This window comes from Rhea americana, unplaced genomic scaffold (genome assembly GCF_003343005.1).
Source record: "Rhea americana isolate MKP2758 unplaced genomic scaffold, rheAme1 scaffold_71, whole genome shotgun sequence".
Classification (NCBI taxonomy): domain Eukaryota; kingdom Metazoa; phylum Chordata; class Aves; order Rheiformes; family Rheidae; genus Rhea; species Rhea americana.
Window position 1 is genome coordinate 408,473 of NW_028186879.1, and position 20,019 is coordinate 428,491.

The 20,019-nt window shown below is 43.6% G+C and overlaps 1 protein-coding gene across 2 annotated transcripts in view; it reads right to left on the reverse strand.

Annotated features, from left to right (window-relative positions):
* MTUS2 (microtubule associated scaffold protein 2) overlaps positions 1 to 20,019 on the reverse strand; it is a 323,283-nt gene that overhangs the window by 5,479 nt on the left and 297,785 nt on the right. For both annotated transcript variants that reach the window (XR_014897855.1, XM_085321758.1), the window contains exons 11-15: positions 14,156 to 14,261; positions 12,307 to 12,380; positions 10,670 to 10,768; positions 9,013 to 9,132; positions 5,753 to 5,850 (exon numbers count right to left, since the gene is read on the reverse strand). Coding sequence is in view for 1 of the 2 variants with exons in the window: in XM_085321758.1 (XP_085177884.1) it covers positions 5,753 to 5,850; positions 9,013 to 9,132; positions 10,670 to 10,768; positions 12,307 to 12,380; positions 14,156 to 14,261 (497 nt within the window). In the remaining variant the exon portion in view is untranslated. The remainder of the gene's footprint in view (positions 1 to 5,752; positions 5,851 to 9,012; positions 9,133 to 10,669; positions 10,769 to 12,306; positions 12,381 to 14,155; positions 14,262 to 20,019) is intronic.

The following is a 20,019-nucleotide window of genomic DNA, read 5'->3' on the forward strand; positions in this document are numbered from 1 at the left end:
TGCTACTGTATAATAAAGCTGACTGTGGCATTTGCCTCTTCTGTTCAACACACTTGGGTGCCCAGCATGGGTTTGTGACCTCCACTTTAGAACCTGTTCACTGGTCCAGCGATTTCTACACAGAAACATTCCTAAAAGCCTCTGTGGAGATAGACCTGACCCCAGGGTGAAGCCTAGAGCCCTGGGTTAAGCACTTGGGTGCCATACACTAGCAATCCCTTGGATAGGGCTCTCTTTCCAGCACCTGGAGAATAAGGAACTTCAGCAAGCAAGCAAAGGTAGCCATCATCCTGGCTAGGGCACCACTTCAGCTCACCAATGAGCAGCACAAAGTGCAGGTGGGCTCTTTAAGTCCTGCTTTTTCCCTGGCTTCAATGCCTGGCTCCAGCCACCTTTGCCCAGCAGGACTTCCACTTTACCAGAGGAGCTGGTAAAGTTGCCCCATCTTCTACAGAGCAGTACAACAGCTAGAGCAATCCATGGAAAAGGGGAGCCCTGGGTTTCACATTCTCTTCTGTTTGACTGAGGACAAAAATCAGACTGCTCAACTCCCTGGACAGCTGTACCTCTCACCCTTGTTTCTGAACTCTGCCACTGAAGCTGTGCCAGAAGGGACATAGCATTTGTGGATAGGAGGAGAAGGATTAAAGAGGGAAGTGAGAGCCACCACATTCCTGACTCTTCCAACTAGTTGCCACAGCACTCAAGGGCAAAGGAGCCATTGCTCCCAATGCTCATCATGAATTTCAGCTAATGTCCTTATGTAGGATGCAACTCAGACCCAAGGTCTTCCCTCTGCTCTGTATATGGCTGCAAGGCTATAGAGTCCTTCAGTTCCTTCCTCCTTGGCCCTTGTGAACCCTGAATTCCTGGCTGCCACAGCAGGAAAACTTCACAAGAGAGGACTGGGGAAGTGTTTTCCTCAGAATACCTTGTAACCTGATGACTCCTTGGGAGGTGAGACGTGGAAATGTGTGGGTTAGATGAGTGGACAGTGAGGTGAATTGAGAACTGGCGGGAAGGCAGAGCTCAGAGGGTCGTCATCAGTGGCGTGGAGTCTAATTGGAGGCCTGTGGCGTCCCCCAGGGCTCAGTACTGGGTCCCATCCTGTTCAACTTCTTCATCAATGACCAGCATGAAGGGACAGAGTGCCTCCTCAGCAAGTTTGCTGATAAAACCAAGCTGGGAGGAGTGGCTGAGACACCAGAGGGCTGTGCTGCCATTCAGAGAGACCTGGACAGGCTGGAGAGCTGGGCAGAGAAGAACCTCCTGAGGTTCAACAAGGGCAAGTGTAGGGTCCTGCACCTAGGGAGAAATAACCGTAGGCAGCAGGACAAGGTGGGGGCTGACCTTGTGGAGAGCAGCTCTGCAGAGAAGGACATGATGGATGATAAATCAACTATGAGCCAGCAGTGTGCCCTTGTGGCCAGGAAGGCCAACGGTCTCCTGGGGTGCATTCGGAAGAGTATTGCCAGCAGGTCGAGGGAGGTGATCCTGCCCCTCTACTCAGCCCTGCTGAGGCCTCATCTCAAGTACTGTATCCAGTTCTGGGCTCCCCAGTAGAGGAGAGACAAGGAGCTACTGCAGAGAGTCCAGTGTAGGGCTACAAAGATGATGGGCTGGAGCATCTGCCCTATGAGGAAAGGCAGCGAGAGCTGGGCCTCTTCAGCCTGGGGTCAAGAGAAGACTGAGGGGGGATCTTATCAATGTGGATAAGTACCTGAAGGGAGGGTGTCAAGAGGGATGGGGACAAACTCTTTTCAGTTGTCCCATGTGACAGGACAAGAGGTAATGGGCAGAGATTGAACCACAGGAATTTCTGCCTGACCGTGAGGGGGAATTTCTTCCCTGTGAGAGTGATGGAGCACTGGCACAGGTTGCCCAGAGAGGTTGTGGAGTCTTCTTTTCTGGAGATATTCAAGGCCTGCCTGGATGCAACCCTGTCTAACATGTCTAGGTGACCCTGCTTGAGCAGGGGGTTTGGACTAGATGATCTCCAGATGTCCCTTCCAACCTTACTGATTCTACGATTCTATGATCTTCTCTCTAGCACTACCTCAAGGAGTACTATGGTCAATCTGCTGTCACAAAACCAGCTGACTGCTTTTAAAAGAAATGAGGTAGTGAAAGCAGAGTGTGGGAGTCTGATTGGAGTGCATTAGGCCATGTTGTATGAACATCTGTTGGATTAAACCCTCTTAGAGGTGCATGCAGGAACACCTGGTTTCTGCATCCCAGTTATGCTTGTGCATGAACCAGGTCCTGATGTGATTAGGCTGGAGCAGCTCTGGATACATACCTAAGCTGATAGGGAGGCACCTAAAATCCCCATAGGTATTGCCAGGGTTCAGTAGCAGCAGAGTGTGGATTTGGATACAGATGCTAAATTCTGCCCAACTCTGTTATTGGGCATAGACTACAGCCCTTAGCAGATGTCACAGACTGCTAGTTCATTCTCTTTGTGTGATCAAAACTCTCTGGAGGTTAGGGTGGAGGATTTTGTTCAAAAATATTTTTAAAGGATTTCCGCTTTTCTAGCTTAGCTTCCTACAGAAATGGTGTTCTTCTGATCATGCATGTGCCTGTTCCTCTCTCGCTCCCCTATAAGTTTTGAAGCAGATTCAGCAGCAGCTAGCAAAGTCAGAGTATTAAATGATATGAGTTGGCAAAATTTTTGTGAAAGTTGCTTGCTTGGTTGAGAAGAAAGATCCTATTCATGGTCCTACAGGGAAACAGCTGTGGCATGAGCTTACAGTCTAAAAGGCATGAGAAAGTCCACATGGGAGCTCACCCTGAAGAAATAACTCCATAAGAAACCTTTTGCTATGCATGGAATTACTACTTTTTTTTTTTTTTTTTTTTTGCAGTGCCTAGCAAGACAGATCATAAAAATTACACACAGAGCTCAGCTACACCTTTTTCCAAACAACATGTGCTGAGAAAAAGAAATATATATGTGCTACCGGTATAGAATATGTGACTGGCTCTCAAAGCTGGTAAAAGCTTGTTTGGGCTTTGGCAATAGGTTCATCTCACCAGCACAGACCTCAGAGCACTTCTGACCTTCACCAGCTCCTTCCTCTGCTGAAGGTCAGCATGGACAGAGGGCAAACCTGGACATTAGCCTTTCTGAGCATAGTAGCTTGCTACACAGCTAATGCTGCTTGCTGGATGCATGGTGTGATGCCCAGTGTCATGGTGGTCTCCGGAGTCTCTCACACAGGGGATCATATAGCACTAGAATACATTGAAATTTGCTAGCAGAGGCAGGCTGCAGGCTATCTGCATGACAGGTGGTAATTCAGAGAGACATTCAAACACAAAAGAGTCCCACAACCATAATAATAAACCATGGAGCATGCAGATGTCCTCAGAAAGCAACCTGCTTTGCCACACAGCTAGGGGAAAGGGTTCCTGTTTGTTTTAACCTCACACATGCTGTGCTGGGCATCTGCGTTGCCTCATCTCCCATGATGTGAATGGACAGAGGCTGGCTTCATGTGGCCCTGAGACAAAGACATCCTTCCCCGCTGTGATGGGACAGCACTCCCACAGGCAGTATTGGTGACATCCTTCAGCAAACCCTTTGCATGCTCAGTTGCCCCATGCCTTCCTCTACTGCATCATGTGGAGGGAGATGGACAGATTCAACATGATGGCTAATAAAAGATACACATGCCCATTCTACTCCTCATCACTACTCGGGCCAAAGGAAGAAGCAAATGTAAAAGCAAATCTTGTATCTTCTACTGAGAGACTCTAATCTAGCTGGGAAACTCTTTATCCCCAGCACTGCAGAAGTTATTACCAGTCACTAACCCTCTCCCAGTCACCTGACAATTTAACCAGTCAAGACAAATCACAGTGGAAATCACAGCCAGGAAATCACAGAGCTGCACAGGGAAACAGTGATATCCTAGGGATCCAAGGAAATGGCTTGACCCTTGCCATTGACACATATTAAAACCTCTCCCAAATGATCTAGATGTAAAGAGGCACCAGAGTTTTGAGAACCAGGAGGTCAAAGGAGACCAATCACTTGCCGGTCATCTCCATCTCTGGAGTGCTGCTGGCTAGAAAAAATGCCATCCTCAAACACCCTCAGCCTGAAGAACCAAATAGATGATAGTTTAGTGGGAGGGAGAATTTGTTACCTCGAGGAACCAGTTGATTTAGTAAAGTCACTGTAGGAGTCTCAGACAGAAGATCTGTGGAGATCCCATGTCTAAACCCACTGCATGACCTACCTRCAGGGCTACTGTTCCTTCCTGGGTGCCTGCCCTTGGCTATGGTTGGAAATCCCTGGAATATTTAGGCTTTTGACTGCCAGCTTTGGCATACTGATGCCAAACCCTGGGGCCTGTTATCCTGTCACTGTCCTGTAAGTCTAGTCAGCCCAGGTGTCCCCTCGTGATGCAAAGCCCCAGGGTCCCCCTAAGGGGGACTGGATCCTCCTTCTACAAAAGGACTCAGGTCATTGAGGGAGGCTCTTGTCCTGGCAATGTCACAGCAGTCATGAAAATGTTACAGTTGAAAGTGAGTGGCCTTTCAGTGACTTTCCATGCCAATCTCAAACTCAGAATCTGTCCCCAAAGTCCTATTTTGAAACCAGTACCTACAAAGTTATCTCTAGAAGCAAAGCACTTCACCCATACCTCAGCAGGGAATATAGAGCCTATTCACCCAGCTGGAGATGAGCACCTACAACAAGGAGGCCAAAACCCGACTCCATCATGCAGGCTGCTTTTACAGGCATGGACAGAGGCTGGCACTCCCAGAGCACAATTCATCCAGCCTGAAAGCAGATGTCCCAAATAGGTCAGATGAACCAGACTTTAAGTATTCCTCTTTCTTTTCCTCAATCACAGAAGAGCTGTAGATAACCAGCTCAGACAGTGATATGTGCATTTCAGATAGATATTTACATAATTTAAGATTAGGTGAGACAAAACCTAACCCTCATGCCATCCTGAATGTTATTACAAGCAATACTGCCTTTTATACATCTACATGCAGGACAAAATATTTCTTTTTAAGGCTAAATCATTATTAAAGGAGAAAGTAAAAGAAAAAAAATACCCTAAATTTAAACCAGAAATGAGACATTAAAGTTAAAAAAGTCAGCTAAAACATTAAATCATATTTTAGGCCAATAGCATCATTTTTGATAACACCTGACAACAGTTAGGTAGCTGGTGTGCTGTGACAAGTTTCAGCTCTACCATCTCTCTTTCATTTCCCCCCCACTCTGCCCCCGCCTGGCTCCAATTGTGGTTTCTTGTCTTCTGCCTGACTATAAACTCTCCTGGTCAGCCTTGTCAGGTTATTAGACAGTGCAAATAAAAAAACACCGACAACACAATACCAAAGTATACCCTGCCGGGGTGGCAGTGGCACTGCCAGGACCTCTCTCCTGAAATTGTCACATTTCCAGTGCTCGCTACCTGCTGACACAAGGGTTGCATGACACTAACACTGGAATCAGAAGCAACTGGGAATTTTCACCTTAGCAGCATGTCAAAATCATGAAAACAATTTCACATAGATATATGGCTTTCCTCATGTTAAAGCAAGCAGACTGTAATATAAAATGACTTTTTTTTTTTTAGCAAAATAAGCAGTGGGGATGACAATACGCTTCCAGGAAGAAATATGCTTATTTTTTTTTCCTTCTGAACTAGTGCCAGTCATGTGTGGTTATAATTTACAGTGTCCTGTCAAGCTCAGTCATGTTGCAAATATCATCACAAACCTTGTTACGACGGTATTTTGATCAATTCTGACTCTGAGGTCTTCATTCTGCTGTTGCAACACCTGGATTTTTTCTTCCAGGATTAAATTTTTTTCAGCCTGCAACAAAAGAAGGTTTGTTAAGTCTGAAGAAGTCTAAGCACCTGATCCAGAAAGGTTTGTTCTTTATCCCAGGAAAGGAGTATATTTGTCCCTATAACAACTTCTAAAATTTGTTGAGAGATGGAGGTGGTCATTTTGACTGCAGCTATGAAGAGGTCTGACTCACACCATGTGAGTGTGGGTCACTTGCTTTTGGTGAAGTAAGTGGAGTTGTCCACACAGCCTTGAAGGGAGGCAGAGCTGAATTAAGCCTCATTTATAACTGAGCAGGAGGAGAGTCTTAATCTTGTCCAACATGAAGAAAACATCATCTCCTGTGGTGTCCCCACATCTTTCATCAGAAGAGTCACGTCTCCAGAGCTACTAGCACCATCTGTTGCTCTCAACAATATTTTGCCTTGCCAAACATCCTCACTAATGACACTCAAACCTCTGAAGATGAAGAAGGAAGCATTAAGGTATGCCAGACCACAGTTTCTGAAAACAGCCTCAACTAGAAAAATGTCTGGCACCTAACCTTAGCTAGCTGCCTATGACCCTTCTGCAGCTCAGGGGAGGAAAGAATTATTGGCCAAGGCAATCCTAGATCGCTCCTAGATTGGCGAGCTGCTCCACTATGACAGTGTCAGCTTAAATAAATGGCTTAAACTAGGCATTCAACTTCAAATTGCAATTAGGTGAAATGAATTCTGCCCAACTGTAGGTAGCTTCCATTCAATAGAGTTCAAGGACAGTCTGATGCTGTCAATAGCAATGCATTAAAACATCACTAAGAGGCATGTACTACAGCCTCATATGCCCTGTTTTTCCAAAATTTTGAACTTGACATGTATTATCCCCTTAGTTCTTGGCTTTTCAGCAGTTTGAATTTTGCTGAATTCAACACTTTCGGAAGAAAGCAAGATATCACAGGACAGCCTTATCACCAGGTGAGCAGCATTTTTGGTTATCAAATTTCCCAACCTTTTATAGAGAATTGAAATACTATCCACAGGAGTTAGCAATAACTCACACTTTCCAGTGGAGGCATCACTTTTCAGCAGTCATTTCCAGCCAATGCAGTAAACTGTAAAGGATGGCTACATTTTGCAATGCTCTGAAACAGTATGCCAGAGAGAGATATCATAATGCACCTCCTCTACTCTTTTAACCTCAATGGTTTTAACAAATAGTGTTACCACAAAACGTGGGAGGAGATCTGTGCATCTCCTTCCCTTTCCAACACAACGCTTGACTTACACTGCCCTACTGCCACCTTCATTTCCAGCCTCCCTTTCAGCATCATTAAACATACAAGGAACAAGGCCTCACAGTGCTGGCCACATGGCCAAACTCTCTGACTCACTTCAGCAGTGCCTCTGAGGCCACCAGCCTGCTCATCCCCACCATGCTCTGGAGTCCTTGGTCAGGGTCAAACCCCTGTGGTTCCTGGTTTGCCTTATTTACAGTCTCTGCAGATCTCAGCTCAGATATGGGGGCAGGGAGAGTGTCTCCGTACCTTTCTGGAAGGTCCACAGTCCTAAAAGCATATGGCAAAGCATCAGGGTAGGCTGCTACATCCCCAGAAGGATGAGGTCACCCAGGCCAGGTCAGACAGGACAAGCAGTTAAATTCCCTTTTCCAATATCCCTTATGACTCCTTCCACTCACACCTAACCCCATTCCACAACAGCTAATCCTTTCTCCTGCTGAATTCCCTCACCTCATGAGTATTAGGCTCTGCCCAGCACTAAAATTCGATTGTTTTTTAAAAAAAATGTTTCTAGTTTTTCGTAATGGTAATTAGCAGAGGTTCTTCTCGGCAAGCTGATCCACGCGAACATGCAAGACAATTTTGACTGACTGTCAATCTCACCAAACCCTGCTTCTTTCAGGCACTGTATTTTCAGGACCCTCTCACCTATCTTACCCTGTATTTGGAATCCTATTCTGTTTATTTATGAGGCATACCAGATTTCAGAGCAATTTGTGATACCCTGTAGATGTTAAAGCACTTAAAAAAATGATCTTTAAACCGAAAGCAGTTGTCCACTTAGACCACAGTAGGACCAGTGTTTTACTGTTCTAAAGGGCAGGAGCAGGACTGTGTGATCATATATGGTCAATTTGCAAATGTATCTAAATGACCAGGAACCATGTAAGCCATTGATTTTTTTTTTCAGTGCAACACTACAGTGCATGTTTTCAGATGTTGGCTTAGCTCCAGGAGCAGCGTGTTGGAAGGAGCACTGTTAACAAGCCTCAGCTGTATAGAGACATTTTTCTTTATATTCATTTACTCGAGCATCTGTTCAGCAAAATAATCAACCGAGTTCTCAAATTTCCCCATAAATGGAAACAAATCTTGCTGAGTGTTGTGCTGAAGCAGCTGTCCCTGCTCCCCAGCTGAGGTAATGTCTCATCCTGTCACCACACTATACACTCACTGTCATTCTAGGTTATGCCTCACAAAATGAACCTCGTTTCCAACAAAAATGAAACTAATGGTTACCTGGGGAGTCTTTTGTTAGGGACCCACACAAGCAAAGGACGAGGACACAGAGTAGGCTGTGGAAAAGCACTACCTCAGCGTTAGAGAGAGCTTTCTTATCACGAGCCTCGCTAGAGACTGCTCTACGAATATTGCTAATTCACACTGGAGCCTGGGAGCTCCCTCGATGTCTCTGTTAGCAGGCAGAAGGACACAAATGATTCACCTTTGCTCTGCTTGTACTACACCAGCCCTAAATGGTCAGCCGACTCCAGGAGAGAAATATAGTGATGGCTGGTGTGCAAAATTATGTCCTGGGCAGTATCATGAAGTTCTCCCTCCTCATTCTTCCTGCACCAGTCGCCTTGCTATCTAATTTACAGGATTAGCATTTCATCTCCATGAAAAAAAAATACAGATGAACAGAGCGTGTGAGAAATCAGGGGTACCATGGGTGGGTGAAGGGATGGGAAAAATCCCAGTTTCTAGGTGAAAAGCTGAGACATGCTATAGCAGAAGCTGTGTGGGTTGGCAGTGCAATAATCAATATATAGTCATTTACGAAACTCTTGCTGTGTCCTTCACAACCCCCTTCTTTATCTCACCCCTTTTGAATTATTCTACTGTAACAACACTTTTACTTTTCATATCTCTGCAATGTTCCCTCTGGAGGAATAATGGCAACTCACCAGTTTTTCTAGCTCCATAATCTTCTTCTCCTGTTGGTGAATCAGATGGTTCTTCATTTCCAGAACCTGTTTTAAGCTATTCATATCTTCTTCTAAGTGCTGATATGGGGCTAGTGCAACCTATGAAAAATATCAGTGGTTTGGACATTTGTTAGAGCAGGTGTTCAACCATAAAATAAAATTTCTACAATCTATCAGTGATTTAAGAGTCTTACTGCTCTATACAAGCTCAACTGTAAATTGGCTTACTGAAAGCTAACTGGACTTGGGCCCCCAGCCCACTGGGACCCTGATAGTCTTTGCTAGGGTATCTCTTTAACTTAGTAGCTAATTTTACAGTACCTTTCTGTTGACCAACCTCATGGCTAGCAGGATGAGATGCCATGTTGCTCAGCAACCTCATCCCTTCCCATAGCTTGAGAACCGCATGAGGTGTTTTACGACTGAGTAGAGATTTAGGCTTGAGAAGAGTGCAAATATGAAATTTAGAAAAGCCAGGTGGCTGGAGATGAAAACAATGGTGGTTTGCCTGTTCTGAATGACCAGATCACGGAGCTGGTGACCTGTTAACAAAGACCAGACTCTCATGGGAAGAGAAGCAGTGATTCCTATCAGTAAGATATTCCTCTCCTCTGCTCAGAAACTTTGGCTGTAGGAGACGTTAGAGTTCAGCTCTTGGACAGAAGCTGTGCTCTGCATTATACTGATTAAATATCACCACTGACTTAAGCTATTTTTGATTTCTGACAGTGTAACTCGGTTCACTGAAGTGTCTGGTAGTGCTTGGCATTTGCATCACTGTGACACAGCAGAATTTGTTCTTTCACGTAAATTAAATACCGCAGTGGGGGTTGAAGAGAGGCTGATGCTACCTGTTTCCTGGGGTGACGCCAGTTTCAGATGTTTGTGCTCCCATCCTAAGTTTTTGCACCTAAAAACTACTAAGCCTCCCCACACTCACCCCACTATTTCCATTCACCGTCCCCTCTGTGGTGCTGATACAGCTGTTCATGGGTCTGTGCTGCGAATTGTATTGCTGAAATGACCCAAGTCAAAAGACAACTTTTTTTTGGAGACTCATTTCAGGGTTATTTCATTTCAGATAAATAATTGCATTGTATGTTTACTTACACACTGTAAATAAACAATATATCCTTCGTACGCAGCAGTTGAATAAATGATTTCTATGATAGGTCTATTCTCTGTAAGTCCAGAAAAAAAATAAAGGAATACTGAGTGCACTTTGACTCACAGGGCACAAAAGAAGGCATATAAATGTGCAAAGGCAAAAAAATGAAAAGGAAGAATGGAAAAGGAGAAAGATGAATAGGAGGAGATACCAGAGAGCTGAATGATCACGATACCAGATAGTTAAAATGTTTGTGAAACAGCTACATATACTAGATTAAAGGCTCTGGAAAAAGAGGTGAACTCAGAAAATAATGGATAATCACACAGCATTTACAGAGAGAGAGCTTTGTATTCAGACCTAGGTTAAGATTTCTGACTCTTACACAGCCCTCAAGATTTGGGATCCTGGCTCAGGCCTGTCTCACTCAGCCCTTAGGGTAAGACTCTCATTGCTAATCCTACCCCTGTAAGATGTGACCCACACTGAGAGCATGTTGATGACTGTATAATTATAGTTAGCATCTACCTCCAGTTGTTCCTCGGTGTTTTTCTTCAAAGCCTCTTCAAATCGCTTTGCTTTGTCCTTAAGCGATTGGTTCTGGAAAGTGAGGGTGTCTACCTGGTCCTGGAGGACAAATTAAAACATCACCATCCTGTTATTACTGCTGTTACATCCACAGAAGTCAATCTGCATGGTGCAGCCACCAGGGGAGCGGAATATGCCTTAGACACCGCTGCAAAGTGTTATTTGTTACAGGAGGCTGTTTAAACATCAGTGGAGGTTTTGACAGCATGTATCTCAGGACATCTCAAAATCCCTGAAGAACCTGTGGCTAGCTGACACAAGTTCGTGAACTGTCTTTGAGACTAAATCACCCCACCACCTTGGGATGGATGAAAACAAGCATGCCCTTCTTTGGGAAAGCAGGTATTTATATCATGGGTATGAAAAAGATTGTTTGTAGAGTCTCTAGATTCTGAACAAGGAGGTAAAAATACCCCATTCCTGCCTCTTTCACCTTGCTAAGCAAAACTCCAGAAGGCTTGGAGTCTAACATGATAATAAGCAATGCAGAGTTAGTGATGCAGGCTTTAAATGATCATCGTTTCATCTCAAGAGCTATACACTATTGAGATGAGCAGGATGCAGTTGCTAGCACCTCACTGACAGCCAAACTCTAAAGCCCCCATGGAAGGGCACATCTCCTGTGGCACCAGGAATTTAGGTCCCTAGCAGCCTCTGCATCCRTGGGTCCCATGGCCAGTACACTCCACACTCTGGCAGAGCATGGGGCTGGCCATGGTGGGCACCTAGGTGTTCGGGACAAAAGGGTTGTTGCAACTAGTACTCCACCTCCCAGGTCTTGGATTCATGACACTTCACTTCTGATGTCTGCTACTGAGATGTCTGCTTTTGATCTAGGTGAGTGTGTCTAGATATAATCTAGATTAAATCAAGATAATTACACCTAAACTCCTTCTGTGATCCATAGAGAGAAGAACGCCAGCTGGGTCCGTCCCACAGAGGGAAAATAAATAAGACACAAGACCATGTGGTGAGAGATGAGCACTGCTGAGGGGATCCAGYGGATACCCTGGAGACATCTGCTGGAGGGTTGTCATGCTGGCAAGGCAATGCACTAGGACTCCACGGCCACTGGAGCCCTCCTCACCATGCARGGAGAAGAGCCAGAGTTTGCTCCTCTTGGCTTCAGTATTAGGTCAGCAGTCAGCAGGGTCGAAAGGACTTTTCATTAGTCAGCTGAGTTTTCCTCCCTTTAGGTTTGTCCTCTATTCTCCTTCAGATATAGTTAGCATTTTGCTGAACTAGCTGTGGGGAAAAAACCTGAGGAGGCATCTTTGCTGTTAGATCCCAGTGTGGACAGATGAAGAAACAGAGGCCGTTAGAGAAGCAGCAGTATCCCTGGTACAAAGATCTACTTGCTGGGAAACAGGGGAGCAGTTCAGTCTTAATAGCATCTGCTCAGGCAAAGGGACTCACAGCAACACTTACTACAAAATAACATCCTGGTGAATCAGAAGTGGCAGTGAGAAGCAGCAGTATGTCACAGCAGAAATGCTGTGGCCGACCCRCACTCTCTACCTGTACCATGATGACCTCTGCAACATCATTAGGCGGTAGAGAATAATGAAACAACTGACCTGCAGTGACAGCCGTAGTTTTTCAAAACTCTCTCCTAATTCTTTCTTTTCCAGGTCGTGTGCAGACATCAGTTCTAGGGAAAATACACAGACATGACATTGCTACGTGAAGTCCAGCAAGCCAGGGTCTGACAGCCCAGAGATCATAAGCCAAGCATTATTCAGAAAGTAGTTTTAGGGCAYGGAGGTTCCCTAAAATAAAACATTCTGGGGGGCTTTGGGAAGATTGTTTTGAGGTTCAAGATTTCCAAAGCTTTCACCAACTCAGGTACCTGTGTTCAACTTCTGATTTTTCAAAACAGCTCAGAAATCTCAGCTTCTAGGGACTCCAGTTTGAAAAGGTTCAGTCTGAAAATGGGTGATTCACAATTTCAAGGTAAGTATCTTCAAATCAAGCGTCTGGGGATTAGTGGATATGTTTACAAGTTGGGATTGTAATCTCTTTGGGGAGATCGAGATGGGGGTAGCAATTCAGGTGCAAAAATGTGAATGCAGTGCTTCTCCARGATATGTGACATGACCTGTAAAGTTTATTAAATTAATGAGACTGTCAGACTTTAAAGAAAGAAAGTCATATCTTTCTACTAAGTGATTATACACTTTACTACCAGAATATATTGCTCTGCACTTACTGAAAATCAAAAATTTAATAATCAAAATGGAATAAAGTTTAACCTCTGAACCAGTGACATGAAACTGTCATTCAGTACAGTGACACCTAACTTCTTAGGACATGGCCACCTTGTTTGCTATGTCTCCCCCCTCCAAAAACATGGAGTTTTGCCCTCTAACCACAGCCCAGTAACTGCAGCAACTACAGCACTAACACTACTAATGCTCATTCCAGCAGTTGTTGCAATGCCACTCCCATGCACAGGAGGGCATTTCATACCCACACTAGAGAGCACAAACTCCAGACGCAAAAGCCTTGATAATGACAGCCAAGTCTTATTATCAGAAAACATAAACGAAAATGGACAGTTAAGAATATCCTCAAGGAACAGCTTTTTATTTTCAAAAATACATATATGTTAATTTAAAATCATATTATATATACCACCTCTGCCTATGGGAGAGGGGAATAGACTGTTTTCAGCTAATGTCGTGCTCTGGACTGTGCTTCTAAATGATACTGTGCATAACTAAGCAATATTCAATTTGGGGAATGTGGTAGGAAGGCCCACTAGAGCTATTTAAAAATGAGACCTCATGCATACATGTAATAAGAGGAGGAAGATTTTATAGATGACTGTTAAACATCAGCTAAGCCATGTGCAAAGACATGAGTTTAGATTCGAAGTGGTGGGGAGAAAACAACTCTGGCTCTTGCATCAAATCCCATGGAAAGACCGTAAGACAAAGTATRGCTGACACTGCTAGGGTGCAGATTTGCACCTGTGTGTGGCTCTGCTTGGCACTGACAAGATATAATTAATGAATATTATGAGTCCTGTTTTCAGAAGCAGTGTAGGCTTTTAAACACCTAAATTCAGAGATGTTCAGTCCACTCTAGCCTCCTGAGTGCCTGTGGCCCAAGCTCTTTGGAAAAGCATGTCATTGAAGTGAGGTGAAGTTTGAACTCTTATGTTCATGGATAAAGCCCTGTCTTTGCCCCAAGGACTCTTCAGATACTCCAGAGTCTATATTAAACACTGTATACATTGCATACAGCTCTCCTGCAGTCCTAGCATGAACCTGGAGGTCCACCCAGCATGAAAGCACATATGCCAACACAAATTTCAGTATCATCTTCTCCAAAGTGAAAACCTCCAGGCTGATGAGGTCTCACTGCAGTGAGAGTTTCTAGTCTTGAATGTCTCTGTGGGCATTGGGTTCACTATGGGGTTACCTTGAATCTTGCTGTCATGCTCATCCTGCAGTATTGCAATGGCGACTGTGTGGTTATTTTCTACTTCTAACATTGCAGCTTCATGTATAGCAGTGATATCTTCCACCTGTTCCAACAACAGCAAATGGAGACATGGACACAAGTTTAGACATGCTACTGCACACTGACAAGCCACCATTAGAGAGCTCCAGTGAGCTGGAAACAGCAAGGGATCTAATGAGTGTGACACTTTAATACATAAATAAGCCAGTTAAATTCATTATGAAAGAGATATGATGACTCTTTCAGTGATAGTGTGTGGTCACCACTGCTCATATTTTTGCTCTTTTGACTTAATGGTGAAAGAAAGAGATATACAAGGAAGCAAAATACCAAAATGATCTTAAGTAAAGAAGTAACTTATGAAATGTTCAAAAATCTCAAAATTCCATTAATCTAAATGATATTAATAACCTAATTTGTTGATGATTAGATAAGCATGCACAGTTCCAAGCCATCCTGTTTTTTTTTTCTTGGCACTCTACTGCAATTATTCTTATTGTAAGATTTTGAATTAACTTCCACAGAAAATGTCTATGCATTATTCATATTTGTAAAAAAATTATTTCTACGGAAACATTGAAGTTATTATCAATGGGCCCGTATAATGAATTGTGATCTATCATACTCTCCCCTTGGCACCACACAGTGCTCTGGGAAGTGACTCCAGTGGTATCCTGCTCCTTGGGAACCCTCTTCTAGTCACTTTCCGAGCAGGCAATGATGAGGGTGCTCGCACGAAGTAACTTGTGCTTCCCAGGGGTTGCACAACTGCAGTCACTTCCGTGAACCACGTGGAGAGAGCAGGCAACATCACAAGATAGGACTCCGCAACGTCTAGTGACTGCCTTTGGAACATATGGATGATGAGAAAGGCAGACACCTCCCTGTAGTCCCTGCTGGTCTGATACGTGGAAATTCCTCCTTGACTTCAAATCTTGCATTTAAGCTAATTTTGAGCATGTAAGGAAGACCCACAGACTAAGCTGCTGAGAGGTTTTCCAGTACCTATGAAAGCTCCAGAGCATCCTGCCCAGCAGCCTTTTCCTAGCCCCAACCCAGCTGTGTAGCTCACAAGAAAGAAAATGTTTGATAAATCAGAGAAACAGAAAAAAAAAAAAAAACAAAAAACAAAAAACAGGCCCAATTCTTTCTTGGCCCTGTAAACAGCCAGAAGAGACCTTGAAGCATAAGTTGAACACAACACAAATACAGTGCAATAAGAGACAGGTCCCACTTTGTTCTAAGAGGTGGGGGAACCATCTTTCAACTTTGTTTCCTTGGTTGCCCCAACCTTAGCTCAGCAGCAGCACCTTTCACAGTAGTTATGTCCATATTGCTAAACAAAACCAGTCCAGGAAGTAAGGCCTAATGGCCCAACTGGGCCACCTCCACACTGCTTAGAGTGATCTTCTAAAGTGGATTTATCCTGCAGAAAGAGATCCAAAAGCAAGGTTGGAAGTGAGCTATTCACTAAGCAGCTCAGATAGCCAGGGGTCTAAGGCTCAAACTTGCTCCCTGGCTCTTTTTTAATTAGCAGTTGTTCTAGAGGAAATGAAGCAGGACTACCAGCCCTGAAAAGATGGCCTTTAGAGGGGAATGGCTTCAGAAAAGCCTTGAAGTTCATTTCCTGTTCCTCAGAGTTTCAAGTCTCCTTCAAATCAGTTTCTGAATGTTACACATTGATGATTTGATTCGCTTTCCTTGTTTTTATAATCACAGTGATCTTATTCCCTGTACTGAATACTTTATTAGCGCTATCCTGAAATGCAGAACATCATAAAATTATTCTTTTACAATTAAACTAGTGTCCATTGCATAATCACTTCACTTACACAGCTTTTATGTCCACTGTTATGTTGAATTATGGAAGAAAGATGCTGCAGCTGAGTACATCCTGGCTGGAACAGTTGTTATTTCACTGCATTTAGCTGTCAAACCTATCAGATTACCTAACAGGAGCAAAATTTCTAATCAGGCTTGCTCTTAGAATGAAAAATGGGCATTTAACATGGAATCTGCAAAGATACAGACTCATTTTCCTAATAATGTGAGAACAACTCAGTAGTGAAGAATTCTTCATCCAACAAAGCAGGACTCGGCTTCCTAATACACTGCACGAAGCAGGGAGCTAGGTGACTGAATGGGTTACTAATGGGAGTGGGGCTGTCACCTGACTTTTCCCAGAGCATTATGTCCTTGTTTATGAGGTCTTTGTATTGATACCTCCTGAGTACTATTACAGTCTTTACCTCACCCTTACTTAAGTCTTTGTTCATGCTCTAATTGCTTATTAGCCAGGCAGCACCCCATAGGAATGATTATGCTCAACTCCACTGCGCTCCGCAGGTGAAGAGGTCAGTTTTCTCTGCCACCATCCTTGGCAGGTTATTTATCTATAAAGCCAATTAAGTATGTTTCAGTTTCCAAACAGTCTTCAGGGATTTTTTGATTTTCATATTCCCAATGCAAATGACTTCTTTTATTCTTCCAGTGTGACCTCCTATCTTCAGTTTTTCATAGCAGATAGCCTACACGGCACTTCGGACTCTAATTCCAACTCTGACACTAACTTACTCTATAGCTTTGATCAACTTACTTAAACACTGTGTCACACTTAGTTTTGGCTACAAAAAGAAGCTCAGATGGGATTTTCAAGGCTTACTAAACTAAAATCAAGAAGAGGTTCTAGTGGGAGAAATTAAACAGGTTGGTGGATACAGCAGTGAGACCTAAACAGCACAAGCAAGAAATACTGGCAAGCCAAGATCACAGCCTTTACTTTGGAAATTTGCCTTCTAGTTATAAGAACAGAGAAATATTGGGATGTATCGTCACATCTCATCTGCTTGTGATGAGATAGGCTATCATGCCTCGCTACACTGAAAGAGCTGAGAATATACCTATCCTCAGAGGCATCTGAGCCTCCAAAGGGACATCTGTGTATCCAAAGAAACAGTGGCTATTTGATAAGAAACTGAAGGGTGACTAGAGCATAAAGTGTGAAAGATTAAATTATGACTGTAAACCATGAGYATGGCATGACCAACTTGCAAATTAGGTGTGTGGATACAGAATTACACGCAGATCCACAGTTAAAAGGATTTTGCAAAATCCATTTAATCTCTGCTTGCATGAGTACAAGGAACAATTTCCCTGATGCAGATGGAAAGCTCAGGGAGAAGGCCTTTCTCATGTCCAGCCTAAGGGCTCCTAAGTTCATGGGTCCGGTGTCCCTGCTGCAATGCACTAGTCTGACATAGATAGGAAAAAATGAAACCGTACTGTGATATGGTAATCAGAACCTCTTCCTGTTCATTTGGAAATACTGGACTCTTTCGGAAAAAGCCCATTACAAAATAAAGTAAGAGGTGTTTGGAGAAGAACAGTCACATTTCTTACCATTAAAACCATGTCAGTTCTGCTTTAGAATGGACCCCAAAACTTTTAATTTCTTTCCATTAAGTGTCTTATGTCAAAATGCCTTAATTTTTACATCAAGAAAGAGTAGGTTTTTGGAAAAATTCCTATTGATTTTTAGATAGAAGAAATTGGGAAGCTCCAGGCTCCAGAAACTCCATATTGAAAACTTCACTGAATTAGTCTCTTYTGGCAATTTTTTTCAGCTTCTTTGAAGCAGTATGTTTTGACAAAAAGATCTTCCAACCTCTTCTGTCAAAAAACCCTGCAAAACCAACATCAGGGTGACACTATTAAATATCTGTCCTGGCCAACCTGCTGGAAAATGTGCGCCTCAGACAGTCACGGATGGAAAAACATGTTGCTCTCCTAACGCGATGGTACGCCTGGTGCTATGAGCTGCCAGCGAGGAGCTGTGCCCTGCTGGGTGTGTGGGGAGGTTGAGCAGTGGTGGTTGGACGAGATGATCTCCAGAGGTCCCCTTGAACCTCAGTGATYCTGTGATTCTAAGTGCTAGGTCCAGATCCAGAAAAGACAGGGCTATGAGGGGTGGTTGATCTTCCAACCAGAAACCCGTCCAGTCTGGGAGCAGCTCTGCGGAGCTGCTGTTCCCTTGCTTCAGTCTGCCTCATGCCAACCGCCTGCAACAAAAGCATAACACTGGACACCAGATGACTGTACAATAGAGTATGAATCAGAAGGAAAAAGTTAGTAAAACTCATCATGAAATGCTGAAGGAAACATGAACTTTGAAAAGATGGGCTTAAACTCAAAGCAATTAGGGACACAGCAGCCRTTTTTAAGCAGGAGAGTGAAAGAGTTTGATTAGCTTCACTAATTATGGGACTGAAGAGTTCTGGAGCAAACCAAAGGACTGGAAGGAGCGAGAACTGCCTGTCACAGAGAAAGAGTTGGTTCGCTGTTTCTGTGTGGCAATTAACAGAATCATAATGGATAAGAATACGAGATAAATAAATACACTAATTGTCAGGTTAGTATTATTACTTATTACTACTACTGTGATCCATATAACCCARCTGATCAGTCTGAGAAAAAAACAAAGCATCATTTGTCTGAGTGGTCCTGGGAGCCTGCAGTAACATTTTAAAGGGCAGTAGGGGTAAGCCATAAACTCTCGCAGCAAGAAGTTAATCTGTGCAACAAATTTCTGCACAGATGCTAATGCCYGATGAGCCAAAGGAGGCAAGTCTTACAGCTAGAATTACTGTCTTTTTTAGACAAACTGACACACTGACATAGCCATAGGAAAATAAACAACAAACCAAAATCCCAGGACTTTTGAGAACCCACTTCTCCTTCAAATTGGAAGTCAAAGGAGGAAATTTAAGGGGCTTTGCAAGAAAACCATCCTTTGTAAACTGAAAGGAGAATAAAAAGACATGCCTCAGCACAGACTCTATGTTTGTACAGAAAAGAAAGATAAAAAAAAAAACTTGCTTAGAATGCAGAAATCTTTGAACCAAAAATTTTAAAGGACCTTTTAATGCATCCATAAAAATCAATGCASAAACAAAAAAAAAGAGGAGGGGGGAGTTTGTCCAGGACAAAAGAGCCTAGGCACACAAAGCCTTTTTATCACACTTTACAAGACTACAATCAATAATAGCTAACAGGCATATCAATTAAAATGAATAAAATCCAGAGAGAGTGCTTTAAACTCCCCCACAGAGGAATCAACCCAAAACCTCACATAGGAGAAAGAAGGAGAAACACCCTTAACAARGATGTTCACCGGAATCAGCTGTCAAAGATTACGAGCTCATTGACAACATGGAAAATAAACAAGAAGAGAGCAGATAACTTGGGTTTAGAGAGCAGGAGATGACAGAGATTTTGCCAACAGCTCCTTTCCGAGAGAAACCTACAGAACARCCGATAATACAGCTGCTAACTGGCTGTTACCATGCATTTTCCTATTTCCTTTCTGTTTGTGTTAGGAGTCACAGGTTGGGATGCTGAGTATGTGTTCGACCCGTCTGTCTGACTGTCCACTAGTGAGGGTGGTGGCTGCACCCAGCCCTGGCATACCAGGGCGTTTCATGATAAATCTACCACTGGGCAGTTGGGACACAAGTGACATAAAACTGTCATCATACAGGGTTGCATTTGCACTCCCATCTCAGGTGTGTTTTACAGAACAGCAAGCACAGGCAATAAGTGGCTATCATTTCCCTTTTTACAAATCCTTGACCTTACAGATACTGGGCTGCAGTCACAACTGTGCTCCATTTTGGTGCTTTCCTTTCTTTTTTTTTTTTTTCTTTTCTTTTCTTTTTTTCCTCCCTTGCACAAAGTGCAGGCTAGCCTGTTTTCCTGCAGTTTGTACCCTCTATGCAACAGGTAAATGGTGTGCCCAGTGCAGGAGTGAGGAAAGAGGTAGGAGG